Source organism: Lissotriton helveticus, chromosome 12 (assembly GCF_964261635.1).
Source record: "Lissotriton helveticus chromosome 12, aLisHel1.1, whole genome shotgun sequence".
NCBI lineage: Eukaryota > Metazoa > Chordata > Amphibia > Caudata > Salamandridae > Lissotriton > Lissotriton helveticus.
In genome coordinates, this window is record NC_136073.1 from 839,045,666 (window position 1) to 839,066,909 (window position 21,244).

Genomic DNA, 21,244 nt, shown 5'->3' on the forward strand with positions numbered 1-21,244 from the left:
CGTCCAGGGTGTGCAGAGCTCGCTCTGCGCTAGTGGTTGGTTTTTGGAAAAAACTCGGTATCTGTATAGACTGGTTCATGTGGAATTTGGACACTACCTTCGGCATGAAGTGTGGGTCAGTCCTCATCACAACCCTATCATTGTGTATTTGTATGTAGGGTTCTTGTAGCGTCAGCGCCTGAAGCTCGCTTACTCTGCGTAAGGACGTTATTGCAACCAGGAAAGCTGTTTTCATAGTTAGCATCTTTAGAGAGGCTTTGTGAAGTGGTTCAAAGGGCTCTTTCATGAGTTCCGTTAGGACTATGTTCAAGTTCCATGCAGGTGGCGGCACCCGATTGGGTGGTGCGATCCTTTTCGCTCCTTCCAGGAATCTCTTCACCACCTGTGATGTGAAGAAACTCCTGCACATTTCTCCCCTTGTGTAGGCGACTATCGCTGCCAAGTGAACTCTTAACGAGGATGAGCTAAGGTTCTTCTCCAGCAAGTGCGTCAGGTACTTTAGCACTATGGAGTCCTTCATTTTATTGTGAAGTCTTTCTTCGCTGCACCACATTGTGAATCTTTTCCATTTTGCAACATAGCACTTCCGAGTGCTGGGCCTTCGTGCCTCCCGAAGGACCCTCAGGGTGCTTTCTGGCAGTCTCAAATGTGCGAACTCTATGTCCTCAGGAGCCACGCTACTAGGCTCAGGCTCTCTGGCTCTGGGTGTAGCACCTCTCCGTCCTGCATGGAGAGCAGGTCTTTCCTCTTGCCGAATCTGTGGGGTGCACACTGTGTCATCTCCATGATCTGCGAGTACCATGTCTGCCTGGCCCACTGTGGCGCGTCCAGTATCAGGGTCATGTTGCTCGCTCTGCACTTGCTCAGCACTCTGTGCATCAGTGGTATCGGGGGGGAAAAGCGTAAGCAAAAGTCCTGGACCAATCTATCCATAGGGCACTCCCCAGGGACCCCTCCTCGGGCTGTCTGGATGCGAAGTTTTGGCATTTTGCATTCCGGCGTGTGGCAAACAGGTCCACTGATGGCGTTACCCATCTGTCGAACAGCCACCTTGTCTCTTGAGCATTGAGCTTCCATTCGTGGGATGCCGATGTCTGTCTGCTGAGCCAGTCTGCCTGTATGTTGTCCTTCCCTGGTAGGTGTATGGCTAGCAGGTCTATCTTGAGAGGGATGGCCCATCTCCATATCTCCTGCGCCAGCGTTGAAAGCGTGGCTGACTGTGTCCCACCCTGCTTGTTGATGTAGAATATCGCGGTGGTGTTGTCTGTTTGTAGCAACACCTTGTGCTTGAACAGTCTTGTTTGGAAAGCTTTCAGTGCAAGGAAGATTGTCTTCAATTCTAGGTAATTGATGTGCTTTGTCGCATCTGCTGGCGTCCACAGTCCCCACACCTTGAGGTCCTCCATGTGAGCGCCCCATCCCTTCAGGGATGCGTCAGTGGTGATGGTCACTGTTGGCGTTGGGGGCGTTCGAGGCTTTCCCCTTGTTATGTTCTCCGTAGTCCACCATGTCATCTCCTTCTGCACTGCGTGCGTTACAACCACTAGATCCTCCTAACTGCCTGTAGCTTGTGACCATTGCTCCTGTAGCCATTCTTGAATGGGTCTCATGTGGAGTCGTACATTTGGTACCAGGTGGATGCATGATGCCATCATCCCCATGATCTTGCTCGCAGTCCTCACTGTCCGAGCTTGTCCCTTCCGGTAGAGGCGAGTTTCCTTCACCAGCGCCCTCGCCCTCTTCTCGCTGGGGAACACCTTGCCCTGTAAGGTGTTGATGTGTGCTCCCAGGAAGATCTTCACTTTTTCCGGCTCCATTGATGATTTCTTCCAATGGATGGAGAACCCCAGGCTTATGAGCGTGCTCGTCACTGTATGTGCGTGCTGCTTGCATTTCAGGTACGAGTTTGCTTTCACCAGCCAGTCGTCCAGGTAAGGGTATACGTGTATTCCTTGCCTTCGTAGGTGCACTGCGACTGCTGCGAGGCACTTTGTGAAGACCCGTGGTGCTGATTTTAGCCCGAAGGCTAGTGATGTGAACTGGAAGTGGCTTTCTCCGATGGTGAACCTGAGCATATGCTTGTGCTTGTGCTTTCTGTTCATTGGGATGTGCAGGTAGGCGTCCTTGAGGTCTATCGTGACCATGAAGTCCCCGACCTGCAATTGCGGGAGCACCTCTTGCAGGGAGGTCATTTTGAATTTTTGTGTTCTTATGAATTTGTTCAGGAACCTTAGGTCCAGAATGGGTCTCATTGTCTCGTCTACTTTTGGTACCAGGAAGTACGTTGAGTATATTCCTTTGTTTCTTTCCTTGAAGGGTATCCGTTCTATGGCCTGCTTCTGCAGGAGTTCCTTTGCTTCTTCTTGAAGACGCTCTAGCTGTTTGCTTGCTAGTGGTTTTCTTTTTGGTTTTCTGCTTGTTGGCCTCCCCTCCAACTCTATGCAGTATCCGAATTGGATGATGTTGAGGATCCATTTGTCTGATGTGATTTCTCTCCATTCTTGGAGGTAAAATCTTAATCTTCCTCACACTGGTGTTATGTGGTCGTAGGTGTCTAGTTTGTCTTGACCCCTCTGTACGTGCTGCCCCCTGGGATCTTTTCTGTGGGCGGGCACACAGAGTTTTTTGAAGTCACTTAGAGGCGTGCTGCCGTCCCCCTCTTTTATTCTGTCCACGTCCATTTCCTCTCCCTCGAAAGGACTGGCCTCTTGGTTGGTACTGCCATGACTGCTTCTGCTGAGCCTGCGAGTCTGCCTGGTGCGTTTGTTGGAAAGCCTGGTGTGATGTACCTGGCTGGTTTCCACCTCTCCCGCCGGGCCTCAGTGACGGGGTGCCCCTTTTGTTGCCTCTGAACTGCAATGCCCCCATGGACCTTGCTGTTTCGTTATCCTTTTTTAGTTGACTGAGCTTCTCATCAACTGTTGTTCCGAAAAGCGTATCGCCGTTGAACGGTGTGTTCAGGATGCTGTGTTGCACCTCGGGTTTGAAACCTGAAATCCTGAGCCAGGCGTGTCTTCTTTCAGTGACACCCATCATCATGAGCCTGCTGGAGGGGTCTGCTCCGTCCAGGGCCGTCTTGAGGCAAGAATTTGCCGCGTTCTTCCCTTCTTCAACCAGTTTTTCGGCCTTCTGCCTGGCAACCTGGGGCAGGTCCTTCACCAACTGCCCCAGCTCCTCCATGATCTGGTACATGTGCCCGTTTATCAGGGCGTTGGAATTAGCCATGCGCCAGTGGGTCGCGGCATTCCGTTCGATCCTTCTGCCCACCAGATCCATCCTCTTGCTTTCCTTATCCGGTGGTGGTCCAGAAGTAGTGGGCACGTTAGCCCTCTTTCTTGCTGTGGCCGTGATAATGGAGTCTGCAGAGACCGTGCCCTGAATGTAGGGTGGGTCCTTTGAGGAATGCTTGTATTTCTTCTCTGTTCTGGGAGTGACTGCCTTGCATGTTGCGAGTTCCTTGAATGCTTCCCTTCCCTGAGCCAAGACGCTGTCGAGCATTGGTAGGTACTGGCTCCTTGTTTGCGTGGGGAGCAATGTCTCTAGAAGGAAGTCTGCTTTCTGCTTCTCTTCGTCGAGCTTGAGTCTGAATGCTGCTGCGGCAGACTTTATCACAGAGTTGTAGGCCCCGATGTCGCCCGGCGGCGAGGGCCTCGAGGGATATGTGTCGACCGCCTCCTTTGGGCTTTCGGTGTCGACATCTAGGTAATCCACCTCCTGTAAGTCAGAGGGGGCCGACTCGGCGTCCGTCCTGCTGTTCTCTTCCTCCCCATAGTTGTAACTATAGTAGGGACTCTCATCATCTTCCTGGTCGTCGACCACCTCGACGTCCGGGTCTTGTTCCTCGGCGACGTCGTCTTCCTCCTCGACCACCTCCACCACTGGTGGCTTGGTCTTGTGGGGAATCGTGAAGGTTTTCATCTTTGCGTCGAATTCTTTCTTACGCTGCAAGATGTTTTCTATTTCGGCCTCGAGGCGCCTTCTCTTTTTCTCCATCTCGGCTGCGTGTTCCGCGTCGGATGGTTCGGCCGCTCTTTTCGGCGCTTGGCTCGGCGCCGTGCTTTTCGGTGCCGGAGGCTTCGACGCCGAACCGGATTTCGGGTCTCTGGTCGGCGTTGGTGCTTTAGGGTCCTTCTCCCTCGGTGTCGATCGATCCTTTTCAGGGACGATTTTCGACAAGTTTTGCTGTTCAACAGCTCTCGGCGCCGGGGACTCCTTTTCAGAGGATCCGCTGGGCCTGTGTGTAGCTGCCGGCGCCAGGTGTTTTGGCGGCGGCGGCGCTTTCGGGGCCTTGCCCTCGTTTTTTCGGGACTCAGAGTCTCTCGGGTTCTTAGGGGCCGTAGAGTCTCCTACCTTATCAGAAGTCTTGGTGTAATCGGTCTCTACGACCGTGTAGCTGTCGTCTTCGGTGGCAGCGTTGTCCTCTTCCTCGGAGGACATCCCCAGATCGTAGAGGGATGGAGTCGGGGCCTCCCCCTGGAGGGTGGCGTGCGCTACCCTCTGGCTCGCCCTCACACGCAGGGTCTTCGGGGCGAAGGCGGAGCAGGCGTTGCAGTCCTCGCTTCCGTGATCTACCGGTAGGCAAAGGTTGCAAACCGGGTGCTGGTCCTTCTGCGCGTACTTGTGGTGGCAGTTACGGCAGAACTTGAACGGCGTGTTGTCCATCATCGAGCGCTCAGGGCCTCCCTGGTCGCGTGTTCGTCGAAGATCTCGATGAATTCTCCTTCTCCTTTGCTGGCTCTTGATCGATGAAGTCTCCTGGAGTCTTCAGAGGAATTTTCTTTCCAATTTCTGTATTTTCCTTCCTCTTCCTCCAAAAATGTCTGGAGCCCAAACGGGAACGATCCAGACCCGAACGCGGAAAAAAAGAATCTGAAGATGGCGCCCAAGAGTGGGAGCTTCTGCAGGAAGCATGCCAACGTCACCGGAAATGCACCCGAGGAGGTGCGACGCCGACGCCCACCTGGGCTACAAAAAAAAAAAAAAAAACAAAGAAAAGACTACGATTCCGGACCCAACCACAAGACCGTGGAATAATGCACAACATAGTGAATCCAGAAAGATTCACGCTGCAAAACAAGCAGTTCCCTAACTTTAAGCAGTGGAAGGATACACGCCATCCAATCAATGGATAAGCTTTTCTTCACGGCTGGAACAAAACAACAAGCATTGGCAAAGGGAATATGTTTCACCAGTGCGAGATGGGTTAGCTTTTCCAATGTCTTTTAGCCATGTTGTACAGCAGAATGGTGTAGGGAGGAGTAGAGTGAATTGGAGTAGAGTGGAGTGGCACTGGAGTGTAGTGGCGCAGAGTGCAGTAGCGCAGGTTAGCGTGCAGTGGCGTAGAGTGATGCAGGGGCATAAAATGGAGTGGTGAGTAAAGTGATGTGGCCTAAAGTGCAGTGGCAGAGTGCTGCAAAGTAGTTGCAGAGTGCAGTTTCATGCAGTGGAATAGAGTGGTGCAGAGTAAGTAAGAGTGGGGTAGACTGCAGTGGCGTAAAATGGTGCAGAGTAGAGTGAAGTGGCATAAAGTGCAGTGGAATGGTGCAGAATAGTGTGGCGTAGAATCCAGTGGTGTAGGAAAGAGCAGATAGCATAGACAGCAGTGGCATAGGGTAGGGCGTGGGAGGGAAAGAAGCAACATGGAAAGGGTGGTGCGTGTGATGGGATACAAGCTATATGGATATGGGAGAAGGGCTGAAAACCCATGTACTCATATGAAGTGCTTGAACACAAAGAAAAAAGTAGCTCCAAAAATGGGAGCAGTGGATCAACACAAGTACTTGGTCAATGCTCCAGGGGAGGGCAAAACACAAGAAGAGCACCCACATGCCGTGACAAATGGGAGTCAAGCAAATGAGTGGGACGCTGAAGCTAACCAATGGTACTCTATGGGTGGGATGTAAGCCCACTCTATGTAAACATATCTCGCAGAGACAAAAAGTTACTTACATTCGGTAACGCATTATCTGGTAGATACAATAGCTGCCGATTCCTAACCTTAGAATTACTCAGGCTGGATACGGAATATGTTGCTAGAAGTCTCAATCAGATACTGCATGCGCTGTCTCAGTGAAACCTTAAATGAGGAAGGTAAACCACTGAATAAGAAGCAAGCAAATGAATAATACCAAAGCCAAGCAATGGGCAGGTACTACGTTTTTGGTATGGTCCGCAAGAGTTTTTTTTCAGACAGACAGCTAAATGCTGCCTGGCCAGAAAGAAAAAAAAACCTCCCAATTTCAAAGGGAACAACTGGATTAATATGTATAACGAGACTATCCAAACATGCTACACTTTGGCAGCATAAGTCCTAGATAAGAAACCAAGGCTGCATTATACACAGACATTGGTACATACATTCACAAAGCACTATTTCAGCACCTGTGGCTTCTGTCCCTATGGCACCTTCAAGACATGCATAAGGCATTTGTAAATTCCCTTACAGCTTGTCTGCTCATACTTTACGGAGTTAAATGGAGGTTGTACCTGAATGTATGTCACAAATTGAAACATTGTCCTCTACCAAGCACAGGATAAATGAAGCCCAAGACAAAATAATTCTGTGACTTAAAATGTTCTTCAAAACCCCTAATGCACCTTCTGTCCGCCATAACAGTGCATTTTTACTTTCAATGTGTAGCTTTCCGCCACAAAATTTTAAATGGCTGATTGAGAAAGTTGAAATGGTGAATAGAAAAGACCGTAGGTGGATTTGTAGCAGACAAAATGTGTCTTTTTTCCCAAATAATTGAAAAACCACAACAAGGTTATTGAAACTTTTTTTTATTTCTTTCCTGTGCGTTCAGAACACAATCAATATTTAAAGAAAGAAAACATAGGAACTTTATAAATTTAATTTGGGTCAATAAATCATCGTTTCCACACTTCTGTACACATCACGTCACCAAGTCTAAATACAGTTAAAAATGCACCAAATTTGATAGAAGTTTGTAGCAAAAGGTTTCAGGCTATCACTGTGTGTGAAGTCTTGCTTTCCTTTCTACCTCCGCTGTGAAATATTTTCTTAAAATCTCTTTCTAAGCTTTGTAATACAAAAAGAAAGCAAGGTGCACTTTAAAAATCTACAAACGTCCAAAGGCCAAGCCAGTCAGTCTAGTTTACCTCCCGCCTTACGGGATTAATACAACTGCAGGAACCAAACACATAGTGCTTAAAGACGGAGCGAGGTAAGTCAGGGACTGGCCTTTTCTTAGGTCCCAGCTCAGGAAGCTCCATTTCTAAGTAAGACTCCTGTCTAATAGAAGAGGAGCCTAACCAACACCAATGACTACGCAAACTGTTCATATGCAGAGCGCCCCTTTTCCCCCAAACTGGGGAAATGGGAAACAGTCACAAGGATGTGATTCACAGTGAAGCACCATAGGCTGGTAGGTTGTACCCAGAGGGAGTCGTAGTGCTGGAAGCTAGAGTTTGTCATATCGCAGTTTAAAAAGGATAAATAGGGAGGTCAGCCAAGCAATGTACAGGTCCTGTCAGGCAGGAGGGAGTAATCTCTTCCATGATTGACAGGTTGCGCCATTTCTGGCAAGCCAGTGTCAATTCAGTGTATATACTGCAGGGCCCGCAGAAATCCAATGTCTAGATCCTTGCTAGGATGGTGTTAGCTTAGGTCATCCTAAAAAATTAGGGCTCGAGTATACCTACAACAAATATACACAGGGATATTATTAGACCAGATAAACATTTGGAGTGTGAAAATATATATATTTTTTAAAAGGTACTGCAGACTGTAAATATGGTGAGTCTCAAACCATTGCTTCACTTATCCGCAGCACTCTGTACACGTCCTGCTAGTTTATGCCATAAGGTGTACATATGTTGTCAAACGAGAAACTGATATTAGCAAACTGTTCGCATACGTTGGAAACTTTCAGTCTCTTCAAGTTTGTAACGAAATCTGGAGAAACCCAGTTGAGCGCATCTTTTTAGTGTGGACTAAGGAAGTCTGCTCAAGGGTCCAGATACGGCACTAAAAGTCAAGTAGTGATGCTCAGAAATACCTTTTAAAACTCCTTTTTGCGATGATGCCCATTAGCTATATGTACTTTAATGAACATAGAGGTAATTAAATGCACCTCCATCTTGAATCAAACAGCTTATGCCTCCAACAGAAAAAGCTTAGCTCCTACTACTCTCCCCATTTCCACTCTACTGACATTTCCCTCTGGATCACGGCTAAGGTGGACTGCATTGTATTGGCTACAAAAAGAAATGTCCCGCCCCGCCAGGCACAGTAAAGCACCATGTCAAATGCATTCCAGTGCAGTTCCGCGGTGACCTACGGGTTCTTGCCTGTCATGCTCCTCACAAGCCTTCTCTTCAAGGAGGCAGGACATTCTCCCTGCATTTGCTGCAAATAAACACATGTTGACACATGAACAGTTAATTAAATAAATAATAAGTTAAAAATAAGAAAAGAAACCTCCATACTTATTTTATATATCTATCTTTCTGAGGATTTTTGAAGGTATTGGTCATGGCCCCTGAAATTCAGCACCATAGTTCTGAGGCACAGGTCTGGTGGAACGTAGCACCGAAAGCAGCCGTGCGTCAGTACGCGCCATATCTCCGCTTCACTCAAGTTCATGGTTTTTTGTTTATTTAATAAGCAGTTATTGACGACTTAAGATTGAATAAAATAAGTCACAACTGGATTCGCAAACTTAAAAAAAAAAAAGATAAATACAAACAATATCGAAATAATTATCACAAAGAGGTGCCCATGGTTCAATTGTCTAGTTATTTCATTTCCCCCACACATTATAGTTCTTTCCCGGAAATCTGTCAAACTCCGATTCACAGTAGAATATTTTTTCTTTGCTTTTCTGTATATTTCTGTAATGCAATAAAAAAAATATTTTGTCCAGTAGTAGCAATGAGAAGGCGGAGAGGAGGGGAAAATTTTGGTTGCTCCCCAGAGGCCCATTGAGCACCTTTCAGTGGAAGTTGGGTTGGTCCACAATGTCCTTGCATAGGTCACATGGGATTGAGGTAGAAAGTCTAGTTACCTATTAAGAAAACAAAACAATACATTAGCAAGCAGACAAAAAACTTGTGTGCACAGTCAAAATGATGACAAAACTATTAGTAACAAGACAGCGGCCACACAACTGGATTGAGAATGTCAGTACTTTCTCCAACTCGTGTGGCTTCCTTCAATTAGCAGAAGTAATTCACAATTGAGATGACCATTTAAAGACCAAACTGCCCTTCTACTTCAAGAGTTTCTAAAAAGTTGATCTAAAAATTACAGAGAAAAGTAGATTTTGGCTATAAAACTGTGGGTCTGCACCCTGAGCTGTTCAAAAGGTGATGTGAACATTGAACAAAGTTTCCTAAACAGACGCCACTGGAAAGCCAGCTGTACAGATGAGTTAGGACATCATAATGTGGTTTACAGTGCATAAGCATCAGCAAAAATAACTGCAAGAAAACATCTCCAAAAAAGTGTAGCCAAAAAAATAAATGATAATGCACCCCATTTTTGTTGTTGTTGATGGAATTGAATCCTTATGAAATACTAATCTAATCCAGGTAATGCTAACCTTAATTCTGAGAGAGACTGCATGTATGGGAATTCTTCATATTAATATACTAGTGAAACCAGAACCGCCTTGGCCCATGACTATACTTTAAATCTGGAGGCTACGAAATGAGTTTCATTTGCTGTAATTAAATTGATGTATTAATTGATAACCAGTACTTAAATTGGCAAAATACATAAACTAGTAAGAAAATGAGATTAACTAAGCAAAGACATTGTCAAGTCCTTCCCCCTTTTTTTTTACTTTAATTTTTCCAGGTTGTGCAGATACTATAAAGATGGAAATGTCCTTGGTGTGAGGGTCTTATGATTGGGAATCCCATAACCAATGAATGTCCGAGGGACAGTGTGTAGATTTCAATGGTCGCGAACCAAAGTTTTTAAAAGGAACCAATATACGTTTTATTAGTTGGGGGTATTTTTATAGCACAGGCTCTATAAAAGATGCAGTGGTGCGCTTTCCATAAGCAGTGAGCAAGAAGGAGGCAAAAAAACAAATTTTGAACATTAGTATTGGTAAAGCAGCTTCAGAGAAATGGTAGAGCAAGGATCTAGGTGGTGCGTAGGTTTTGGCGAGTAATATTTACAGATAGGGCATGTGTGCAAGGTTTACAAGGATAGGCCATACTGTAGAAATATTGGAAATAGTCTACGAAAAAACATACATTGGGCAGGAGTGTGGATGAGAACAGGGAGGGGTGATAGCATATATAATGAGTTGGGCGGTACTATGTATGATTTAACAGAGGGATTTAGGGCACTGGATGCCTTGTGTGGATAGGGTATTAACAAGAGACAGGAGTGTATGAGGGGGTAGGGAGAAAACAATTTGGAGAAATAAGTGTTTTCCGAAGGAGGGGATCCTTCAAGATTTCTTGAACACGAAAAAAAAATACAACAGTGCCCTGCGTCACATTAACTATTAAAACCCAACCAAGACATCGTTTTGGGCCCCCTATTTTTTGGGTGATACTGGATTGAGTACAAACAATTTTTTTCATTGGATGGTGGACCCACTAATCATAATGTGGCAAAACCCACACTGGAACACACTTTCTGCTAGCCACAGTGATGACTGATGTTCCCTCTGTAGGACGCTGGCTCTTCCTCCCAGTGCTGTTGCATCAGTAGGGTTACTAAAGCGATCATTCTCCTACTCAGCAGCCACTTCCCCAGTCTTGTTAGGGGCTTCTTTCCCTGCCATGGTTCTATTGTATTCTGCAAGCAACTCTAGCAGGTGTGCTGCTGTAATGGGTCTCTAGACCCAGTGGCAACCTTCCATGCATGGCAGAGGGCCTTAAGTTGATCTAATTTAAAATTCCCGTAGGACCCCAGGTTGAGCTCCTGGGAAGGACCCGCTACCTCAGTCATGGTATTAAAGTAGTTGGGATTTTTTTTTTTTTAGAAATTGTAAAAACAAAATTCGAAATAGACTTTTATAGGGCTTAACTAACAAATACTTTTAAATTCTAAACCGTTGGAACTGGGGGACTTAACAGAAGGCGCTAACAGATTAAACAATTTATAATAAAAAATAATAATATACAAAAATATTTTTAGCTAAAAACAATTTTGGATTCCTTAGTGGAATCCCCTATTAACTGAATGGTAGAGCAAATGTCAAGTCTTGTATCCCTACAATGTAGGAAGCTGGCTCTTTACATAGTATACCAAAAAAGAGGTATACTATGCAAAGTGTCCAGATATTCCCTTATAGGTGGACAGGAGCTTCATCTTGCAATCCCAAGGTGCTCTCTTAGGGGGCAGTGTGATTGAGCAGCTTCGGCTATCAGAGAGGAGTGTTTGACATCCGCTGCATACACAATGTCAATAAACGCACACAACTCAATAAGGAGATCCATATCAATGTATAAAAATAACACTTATCTTGATATAACTTTAGGCACCAAGATCATCAAAATCAGGTATGTACGTTTCAAGTTATGAATTTTGACAGTTTTTAAAAATAGTGCAGTTTCTGAAGCTGTAATGTTATCCTATGGAGAGGAAAGAACATAGTGCATACAGATACTTTACAGCTACTTACTGGACCATTCTTCTGGACTTTAGGTGAGTATGGGGGCAGGGTCCAGGACACAACAGGTCACCTAGGGCAGCACTGGGGCGGGTGGGTGCAGAGGTGCTTTTCAGCATCAGGTGCCAGTGTAAGTCTATGGGGATTGGCCAGGTTAAAAAATTTTTGGCATCCCCTAACCTCTGAAGGAAGCCAGATTTGCATACCAAAGGCAGTGGGCTCCTTAAAGCTCCCTGCCTTGGAATGCTAATTTACGGGACATCCTGCTGGAGGGGGTGAAAACACCCACTGCCAGGGCAGGCTTTGGTGGTTACCGCCTGGGAGCGTGGGCTATCACCCCTGGGGGTCAGAAACTAGTCTGTGGTGGCAGGTTGGCCAGAACCAGTCAACCGGAATACTAGTAGTTGGTAGGTTTTCAGGGGGCACTCTGGGTGCATGTATTAGTAAATCCATCAGTCAAATAGGTGTGGGTTGAGTAATAGAAGGTGTTTAACACCAAACCTCTTTGGTTTCAATGAAGCCATCATGTAGCTGGGGAACTTGTCCCGCACATGTTCTTAATATGGCTTCCTTGTTCACTGGCAGTAATTTAACTAGCCAGCACAGGGGCAGGTCTGCTCAGGCAAATATTTTTACACAGGTAGTATAGTGCAATGCTTTTGCTGGAATAGAGGGGCAGAAATGTCAGAGAGGCTCCCCCTTTGCATCGCATAACAAAGGCTACAGGGAAGAAGCCATGCCTACACACTAGCTTCCCTTGATGTAGAAGAGGGTGCACAAACCTCTTCATTAATCTCATGGAATTACACAGGGCAAGCTCGGCAGATCACAGTAAGTGCCTTTGTAGGGAGGAGCATAAATATTTTTGGAGGTTGGTGGCAAACCTCTTCTTGCTTGCCCCAAGGATGTGCCAGCCCGAGGCCCACACATCACCAAACAGTTTCGGTGGTGGTGGTAGAAATCTGACCTCGCATGCAAAATAGTAACTCCTTGTAGATCATAACAGTGGGTGTCTGGACAATCCAGCAACAGCGTTTGCTCCATCCTGGGATCAGGAATCTTCCTTTGAAGTAGAAATGTCAGGCCCAAAAAGGCCCAAAAACAGATTCAGTTGGAACACTTGGAAGTCACTATAATCACCAGACACTTGTCTCTACTTTGAACTTTGCAGCACAATGTTAGAGTCAGAGAGGTCCCATAGCTGGGAGAGAAATAATTCTTCAAAGGAATTTCTCGAAACAAGCACTCTTATTTGTATACACATGCAAGCTCCGTGCCATTGCTAGACAGGAAAAAATACGGCTACAAAAACTCAGGAAATGCTGCAGAGAATATTTACAGTTCTCACTGGCACCATTCCCAGGAAGCTTATTTTGGGACTATGTGGTTACAACTCCCAGTGATTAAATAAACTCCTATCGTACTGGACTGATAATTTAACTGAACACTGCTAAGGCTTTCTGTTCCTGCAGCGATAACTTTGCAATTGGCAGTAGTAACAGAACATTTAGTTATGCAGACACAAATGAACATCACCATTTAAAAAAGTAAACCGTCCCAGATTTTGCAGCAACTTAAACAACTGACATTTTCAAGAAAGTATTTCAAGGAGAATTATATCTATCCGGGCTCCCAGTCCACTTGGCTGAAACTATGGAATAAATGAACACTGTCACCTCCGTAACACATCCCCTGTCCGGTGACCAACAAAGCACTTAAAGTGACACCCTAAAGCAAATCTGCACTCTGGCTCATTTTGCGACAAATCAAAGCACTGCATTCGCTGTAATAGAATATTCCTCTAAACATCCGCAATTTGCGCTTAATCCTTCTGTACTCCTTATTACTTTCTTAATCTTAAATTTGGGTCTTTACTAGTATTTACTTTACTTGGAAAACATAACAAAACAAAAAAACAATTCAAATCACTTGCACACAAAGACGCTACTTTTGAAAGGTCTTACCTTACTTACACAATACCAAAGGGTAATCTAAGAAAGTTCTTTGTCACGGCTTCACCCTGGATACATGCGAAGCGTAAGGAGCCGGCATGCCTAACGTGACCCACATAGAAGATGTGCTGGCAGATTTGGCCTGCGCTGTTGGAGGCCTGGATTGAGCCAGAGTTAGGTGGGTCACTGGCTGGTGATGGACTGTGGAGGATGGGAGGGAAGTCTTCTGCTGCAGAGAAGTAAACTTTACAGAACAGGAGGAAGTAGCAGGTTGGAGAGCAGCAGAGGAGGATGTGGAAGGAGGCAAAAAAGCATTGTTAATGGGTGAAGAAAGCAAGCTTTGCAGAAGCACACGATCAACAGTGTTGAGCAATGGAGGCGGGAGTGAACAAACGTTAGTGGATGAAGTGGTGGGGCACACCGCATGCGACGTTGCTCGACTGAAGGTTCTGGTAGCGCTGGATACTGCAGTGCTAGCAGAAGGAAGCTGAAAAGAAGAGGAACATGAAGAGACAACAGCAGCCTGAGCCGGGACTGAGCTGTGAGCGGTGCTGCAAGAGACAGAGCCATTGCCATTTCCGAAATGCTGATAAGAGGTACAAGGCACCACAGGGTTAAAAGAACCTGCAAACGGGAAAAGAAAATTGTAGCTTCAAAAGATGAGCAGTTTTTCAGACAATGAGCAAGAAAAAAAATCCAAAGCGTGATTATGGTGGCAACTGGCCCAGGCAAACTATGCAGCATGATAGCGGGAAGAAGGAATGGCAAACATGAAAAAAAAAGTCACTTACCTTACCACTTTCAAAGCAAAGCCAGACTGACCATGACCTAGGCAGAGGTTTACATTGAAACCCCATGCTTGTAACAACTAAATTGTTCCCTGGTCCATTGCTACTCACAACACATCAGATTAAGCCAGATCATTGTATGCCTTGCCCAATGAATTAGGCCTAACATGGTCAAATGTTCAATAAGGCGTGTAATTTTGTGAAGTCTCGCCTACGCAGCGCTCAAGCGTAGCTTTGGAGTGACCTCTTGGAATCACTCAGGAGTTTCGTGGAAACTCGTGCATATACTGCACTGTTTCCAATGAGCCCTTGTGGTGTTTACCTTGCGGGAGCGAGCAGCTGCGCCATTTGTTAGCAATTATCGCGCCCGGGCTTTCAAAACAGATGGCGCTGCTGCTCGCTCCCACAAGGTAAACGCTGTACATGGACTGAGCCTCAAAGCCGCACCCCCCCACCGTGAGCTTCAAAACGTAGAAGGCGCCAGCGATATGTCTGTCCGCTCTGTTGATTTATTGCCCTCTTATCTCGAGCTAGCGGAGGATTCCTCGAACTCGGCACTTGTTTTGCTTATTCAGCGCTCACCAAGCTCCCCCCAACACCTATTCATAAAACCCTATTTATGGTTCTGATTCATGGCAGAAAGTGTGTTGTCCTGGAGTGCGGCATGCCACAGATGAGGGGGCGGCGGCATGCCAGAGGCTAGGGAGCCTTCAAACACCTGGTAAGTGTCAAGCCGTACGACACAAGACAACTGGTTCTCTTTACCTCAAAGGGCTTTCTGAAGCATTGTATTTGCACTCGGTAACACAGATTTAAAATCGTACCGCCCTCATCTTTTCCGCGACAAAGTTGACAGTTTATAGAAAGCTGCACTCTGTGGGCTCTCCCTAGAGCTATTAATGGGAGAGCTCAAAAACACGTTGCCAAGCCGATAGGTCGGAAATCAGACAGAGCGGTTTCCGCTGAAGAAGGACTTCAATGATGCAGAGTGGTGGGTACTTTCAGGGTAGGTACCGACAGTTTCGGGAGAGAGGGTGGTATTTTAAGTAGAAAGGGAAACTCACAGCGCCGAACTGAAAATCAAAATCAGCCGTTGGGCTGTATTCAAACCAGCCCTACGAAGCAGGAGACGGCGCCTAGCATGGGAACATGGGGTAAGGATGACCTTGTTTGTGTCCCCACATGTCCCATGCATCTCGGGGCACACGGTTTTAGAATAGATGTTTGAAACAGGGATGATTAATTGGCTACTCGATGTCACTGCTTATTGATCCTTGTGCAAGAACAATTAACATTATATTAGATATGTAATAAGGCGCTCATTCTAATTGTATAAAATTGTACTGTACAGGTGGACTCTACATCGACCAGTATTACACTTGCGTGATGGCTAACTAATATATATGTTCCATGCACCCTCTTGGAGGTATAATTATGGTCAACAGATTCAGTGCAGTAGCAGCCACTGTGCAATTCAGGATGCAGGTACCCATCTAGGTATTATCATGCGATGCACTAGAAAGCAGTCTAGATACCATTGTGATAGGATTAATACATTCAAATGTTCTGATTTAATGCGAGATTGTTGTCTTCACAGACCATATGCCTATTTATACCAATTTTACTAATTTATCACTGGAGACCGAGTACCCAGTGACAAGAGAGCCGACATTTCCAAGATTTTATGGCGTGATTGTAAGATTCACTGGAGAGGTATAATGAGGCTCCACTTCACATATTACTAAGATTAGTAGGCACCAAAAAATGATCCAAAGGTCCACTTTTCTTTGACTTCAGGTTATCAATCTGACGGATGGCCTATGTCCTCATGAGACCTGTTCATTTATTGCAGAGGGATGAGACATCAGCTTTTCAGGGTTGTCCTTGAAAAAGCTTCTGAACAAGGATTCAAAGATTTGAGATGGACCATGTTTCCGGACGACTGTTATGACATACCTGGCTTTACACATGTATCTATATACACACAAAGCATCTCAACTATCCAAGACCATCGTGAGCAGGTGTCCTGGCCCAGCGGGTCTACACATTCAGCTTGCCGACCACTACATAGTCCATAGATTAATGCAGCATCTGTTCCCATATACATGTGCCTACATAATGTTTCCCATATCGTGCACCTATACAAACATGATTTAACAATATCTGGCCACCAACCATGGATCTATTCCACTGCAAGAGGAGTCTACACATTACCTTGTTTTTTTTCCTGACAGGCCCTCAAAAACCCGGCCAAAACATGCCGACCCTTTGACAGAGGAGTCTGCTACATAAACAAGCATTGGCATAGCCAATAGGTCTCGCCTTTGGGACCTTATGAGGCTTTAGTTATCCAGCACAATATCCTTGGTGCAACATCATCAACTGTTGCATGGCTAAACACTATAAGGTCCCAGAGGCGAGTTTTTTAAGAGGTTCCTACAGGCCACCATATGGCAACTATTAAAAGGGCACTCTATTTAGCAATGCTTCAAGATATCCGAATATTTGACCAGAGTGAGACAGTACACAGGCTCACATTTTTCGTTATTAAGCATGGTGTAGAAATACTTCAGAAGGAGGAGCAGTTTAATCAGCAGGTACTCGCCCATGTATAAATGCAGTTTAATTCGAGAAGATGAAGATTCGTTTTAGTGCACACACCTAAATACTGCGAAAATGGACTTTGCTTTGCGATGCGGCCATCAAACATGAACAATAATAGTTAGGTAACATGTATGTCTGAAAGTTATATATAAAAATAAAAATGAATCTGACTTTAGGAACATATTACTTGAAAGGTAGCGGAGTGTAGCAAAGGTGGACTTGTTACACCCGTCACTTACTCGAAGCCTCATTTCACCAAATGTTATTCTGGCTGTTCAGCGCTCGAAGAGACAGATAGGCTGCTCTTGGCTTCTCAAGATGCCCACGGGAAGGCAATTGCTACTCTAGAAGTATATGCTGGACAGGTCTCAGCCCTATGGCCACATTTGTTCAAGTAACAGAAATATCTCCATTTTGCTCCATCAGTTGAGCTCACACAAGCCACACAAGGGAATTAAACATAAAAGCTATAGCTAAAATGCGTGTAGCCGTAGAGCTCTCCAACCCATGACTTTGCCAGTTGAAACTGTTTAAGCGGGAACTGGATTCATGTGGAAGCTTTCAGCCACTGGCTCCTTCCCAACCTCAAACACCAACAAATGTAGAGCACAACCTGCCTGGAGATGGAGCAATTTGTGTCCCTTGGTGCATGGGTCAACCATCACAGAACTGATTTCTAGACTTAAGCAGCTTGGTTTTCGCTACCTAAATGGAATGCCATACTTGCGAGGTGCTGAAAAGTCACTGTGTGAGAAAATAGTCCTTTACAAACTTAAATGAGAGAAACAGCTAGAGGGGAATGGTCCCTCACAAGAAAATACGCTGAAGCCCCACACCAATATGTGCTTGGCAGGTTGCCAAAGTCCAAAGAAGTGATGTGAAGGTCACATCAAGGTTTTGTTGGCTCTCAACCGTTGGGAGACTACTAAAGGGTCAAAATATGTATGCCTTTGTTTAGAAATGCAAAAGACATGCAAATGACGGACGGAATGCGGCCAGGCTAGATTCAGTCCAGTGAGCCCGGGACCCACATGTGAGCAAGAAAAAAAAAAGGGCGAGAAAGCAAAAGACACACAAACGCTGGATGGAATGCGGAACAAATCAAACATTCACCCCTAGTCAAGAGATCTGGGTTGAATTCATCTTTCTTTTGCTCATATGCGCTACCAGTTTAGACAGAGTCATATGCAAATCACCCTTGACCCTGTTCCTCATGGGAACAGTCCAGGCCGAACTGCCAAGCCAGGTCGTCCCTGGACCAGAAACAAGCATCCTGGGACCAGTTTTGGGCCATCACCCCTCCTCCAGGCTAGCTTGAATCCAGTGGCACAGTGAGCCCATGACCTAGAGTTGGGAGGGATTGGTGAAGAATCTGCAGGTAGACAAAGTCAAAGTATCCACCAGAGATGTACATACTGAAAGGAAGTAACTTTTTCCTAAGATAGATACTTTTACCGAGATTTCCAAGCAAGATCTATCTCAGGATGGAGGACGTTGAAGGATGGTTATGACATGAAGCACACAGCTCACCTTTGCATCCAGACAACAATGCTTCACGAAGGTGAGGAGAGAGGACCAACTTCCTGTCTGCAGATAGCACCTGCATGGACCCCCACTCCAGCCAAGGCAGAGGAACTGACCCTCTTGTACACTGGCACCAATTCCACTGCTCCTTTCCACAGCAAAGCTGCTACTTGTGCTGCAGGGGGAAAAGGTGTTTCTGTGAAAGGTCTAAACATGAAGGGGAACTCTGGGGAGGAGGCTATTGGAAGGGTAGGGCATACCTGTTTTCCACAATCTGTATAACTCACTGCTCTTATGGCCTTCCAGGCCTGTGGAAAAATTGACACGCCCTCCACTGGTCTCAAAGGCCCGACAAGGGTGTAGTAGAGCTCCTTTCCTGCAGTGGCTGGGAAAGAAAGGATGAAGTGGAAGTGAGTTGTCCCAAGGCCTCTACCCTTTAAGCTTCTCCCAAAGCCGCAAAACTTCAGAAACATCTGGAATTCTTTCCTTCATGGATGTGGACCTAGACATTGAGTCATGGCACACCTCCCTTTGAAGCGTTCTAAAGCAGTCAGGCTTTACCTTTAACAGTACAGCACCTTCAAAGGGAAGGTCCATCAAGGTGGTTTTCACTCGGAGGAAAAACCGGAGATTTCAAGGCTGGCATATCTGCTGAGAGCAAGAGAGGTCCTCATTGTCCTGGTAACCAAATCCACTCTATCACCTGCCCTGCAGCGGCTTGGACATCCACGGTCAGGTCTTGAAAATGCGCCTGAAGCTGGCAAAGATTAGTATCAGTACACCTGCCATGTCCCCAAAGGCATGCAAATTCCGACCTAGAGCACACGTGGCACTGAGTGACTTCAAAACCAGACTCCCCATCGTTCAGTATGGTAGGACATTTTACAGACATTAAGTTGAACGAAGAAGAGGCTGAATCACTAGGCTTTCCGGTAAGGGATGTTCTGGTACGAATAATGGATCACCCGGGGCAGGTCTATACCATCTGGAGATTGACTTTTGCATTTAAGGAGTCAAGGATGGTTTGGTTTAAGTAGCCAGAATACGTTGTCGGAGAGCCTCATTGAATGGCAGGACTGGCTCCAATGTGTGGGAGGAAGGCTGAAGGACTTAGGTCAGAATGTCGGCCTTAGTTTCAACAGTAGGCCAGGGCAGCTCAAGGACCTCTGGTGGTTTTCCAATGATGGAATGGTTTGATGGTGCTCCAAGGTGAAGTGGCCAAATGGGTCCACAAACTCAAACTCAGGGGAAGCATTTATGCCACAAGCCTCAGAAAGCCATGAAATTCCTGTAAGGCAGGGAGGGGTCTCCAAACTGGTGGGCCTCAAGTGACCCCAGGAGGGAGATTTTTTTCCACAGGGGGGAGGGGGGCATTAAAAAGTTTTAAGACTATGGCTTTAAGGGCTCTAGCTGGTACTCTTGCACAAAGTCTGCGCAAAACAGATCACAATATGTATGGTGTTTCTTCTAGATGGCATTGTGCCTCTCTTCTGGATTTATGTATCTGAGCAAGAGGCTGGGAAACTAAAATGACCAGATTCAAAGCTGGCGCCGCAGGCTGCAAGGGCCTCAGCTGGGCTGGTGTGGTGTTTGCGCCCAGGGTGACAATGGAGTCGTTAGGAGCAGCAAAGAGGGAGGGAAACAGCTCGAAGGACCACCAGCAGGAAACCAGTTGGCATCCACACATGTCCCATGATGTCTGTAGGCACTAGAGAGGGTGACTACTGCATGCCTGAAAACTCAAACATGCCACTGAGATAAGATGCTAGATCAGCTCTGGGCAACAGGAAGTCAGAGAATAGCTGTGGAACTGGTGCCAAGGGCAGCGACACCGTGACCTCTGTTGTTGCTGGCTTCTGGCAGGGGAACTTCGACCAAGTCTGGCATGACCCTGCGCCTGCCTCTACTTTTTTTAGGCCGGACCATAAAAAGCTTAGCGCCCCTCTCGTGAACGGCCTTAGAGTGCTCGGTACGACTTGCAAGATCTGGAGTTGTGGTCAGAGGCTAAGTACCATAGACACATGCCATACTCGTCAGCAACTGATATCGGTCTCTCACATTCGCCACAAGGTTTTTTTTTGTTGGTTTTTTTGGTTTTTTTTTTACCCTTACCTCGAGGGAGAGTATATGGCTGTTGCACTGGTTAGAGATTTTTTGGAAGAAAATAGAATTCCAAAACTGCATTGAAGGCACAAAAAAATGGATCAGACATTGATATGATGGTGACTTTTTAGGATTTCAAAAATAAAAAGGTGAAAGGGGTCTAAGGGGAGTATTTTAAAGACCAGCTTGCATCCAATCCCCCAATCTAGCTATCAAAAACACAACAGGGATGCTCAGGGTCTATAGAAAAGAGAAAAGGAAGCTACAATGAGCTAATAAATTCTATAGTGATATGTGTAAGGAGAGCATGAAAAGTATAGGATAATACCCATCAGCCCACCCACTGGCGGAGTCTCAATATCTGGGTTTTGTTAGGAACTGGTATCTGCTGAGTACCTCCCCAGTTGTATTAGGAGGATTACTAGCGACAGAGCCACCAGTGATGGAAAGCCAATAGAGAATATAGGTGGGTTGAGGATAGAGTATTGTTGCAGTGCTAAAGGAAATTTCGTGAAGTGATAGAAAAATGTGTGTGTTAAGATTGCCTAGTGTGATGCCAACAAGAACACTTTATTAAGGGGGGGTCATCATCCTGGCAAGATTAAAAGCAGCGTGAAGATAGTGTGTTATACAAATATCACTATCAGTTGTGAGAGTAAAGTGGTCAACATGT

The 21,244-nt window shown here is 45.9% G+C and overlaps 1 protein-coding gene across 2 annotated transcripts in view; it reads right to left on the bottom strand.

The window, feature by feature from the left end:
• Window positions 1-6,767: 6,767 nt before the first annotated feature.
• Window positions 6,768-21,244, bottom strand: part of DOT1L (DOT1 like histone lysine methyltransferase) — a 235,074-nt gene continuing 220,597 nt past the window's right edge. Inside the window, exons 28-29 of one of the 2 annotated variants that reach the window (XM_078671099.1) lie at window positions 13,565-14,176; window positions 6,768-9,029 (exon numbers count right to left, since the gene is read on the bottom strand). In XM_078671099.1, the coding sequence (XP_078527225.1) occupies window positions 13,608-14,176 (569 nt within the window). In that variant the 3' untranslated portion in view covers window positions 6,768-9,029; window positions 13,565-13,607. The remainder of the gene's footprint in view (window positions 9,030-13,564; window positions 14,177-21,244) is intronic. The other variant, XM_078671100.1, reaches the window with a different exon arrangement.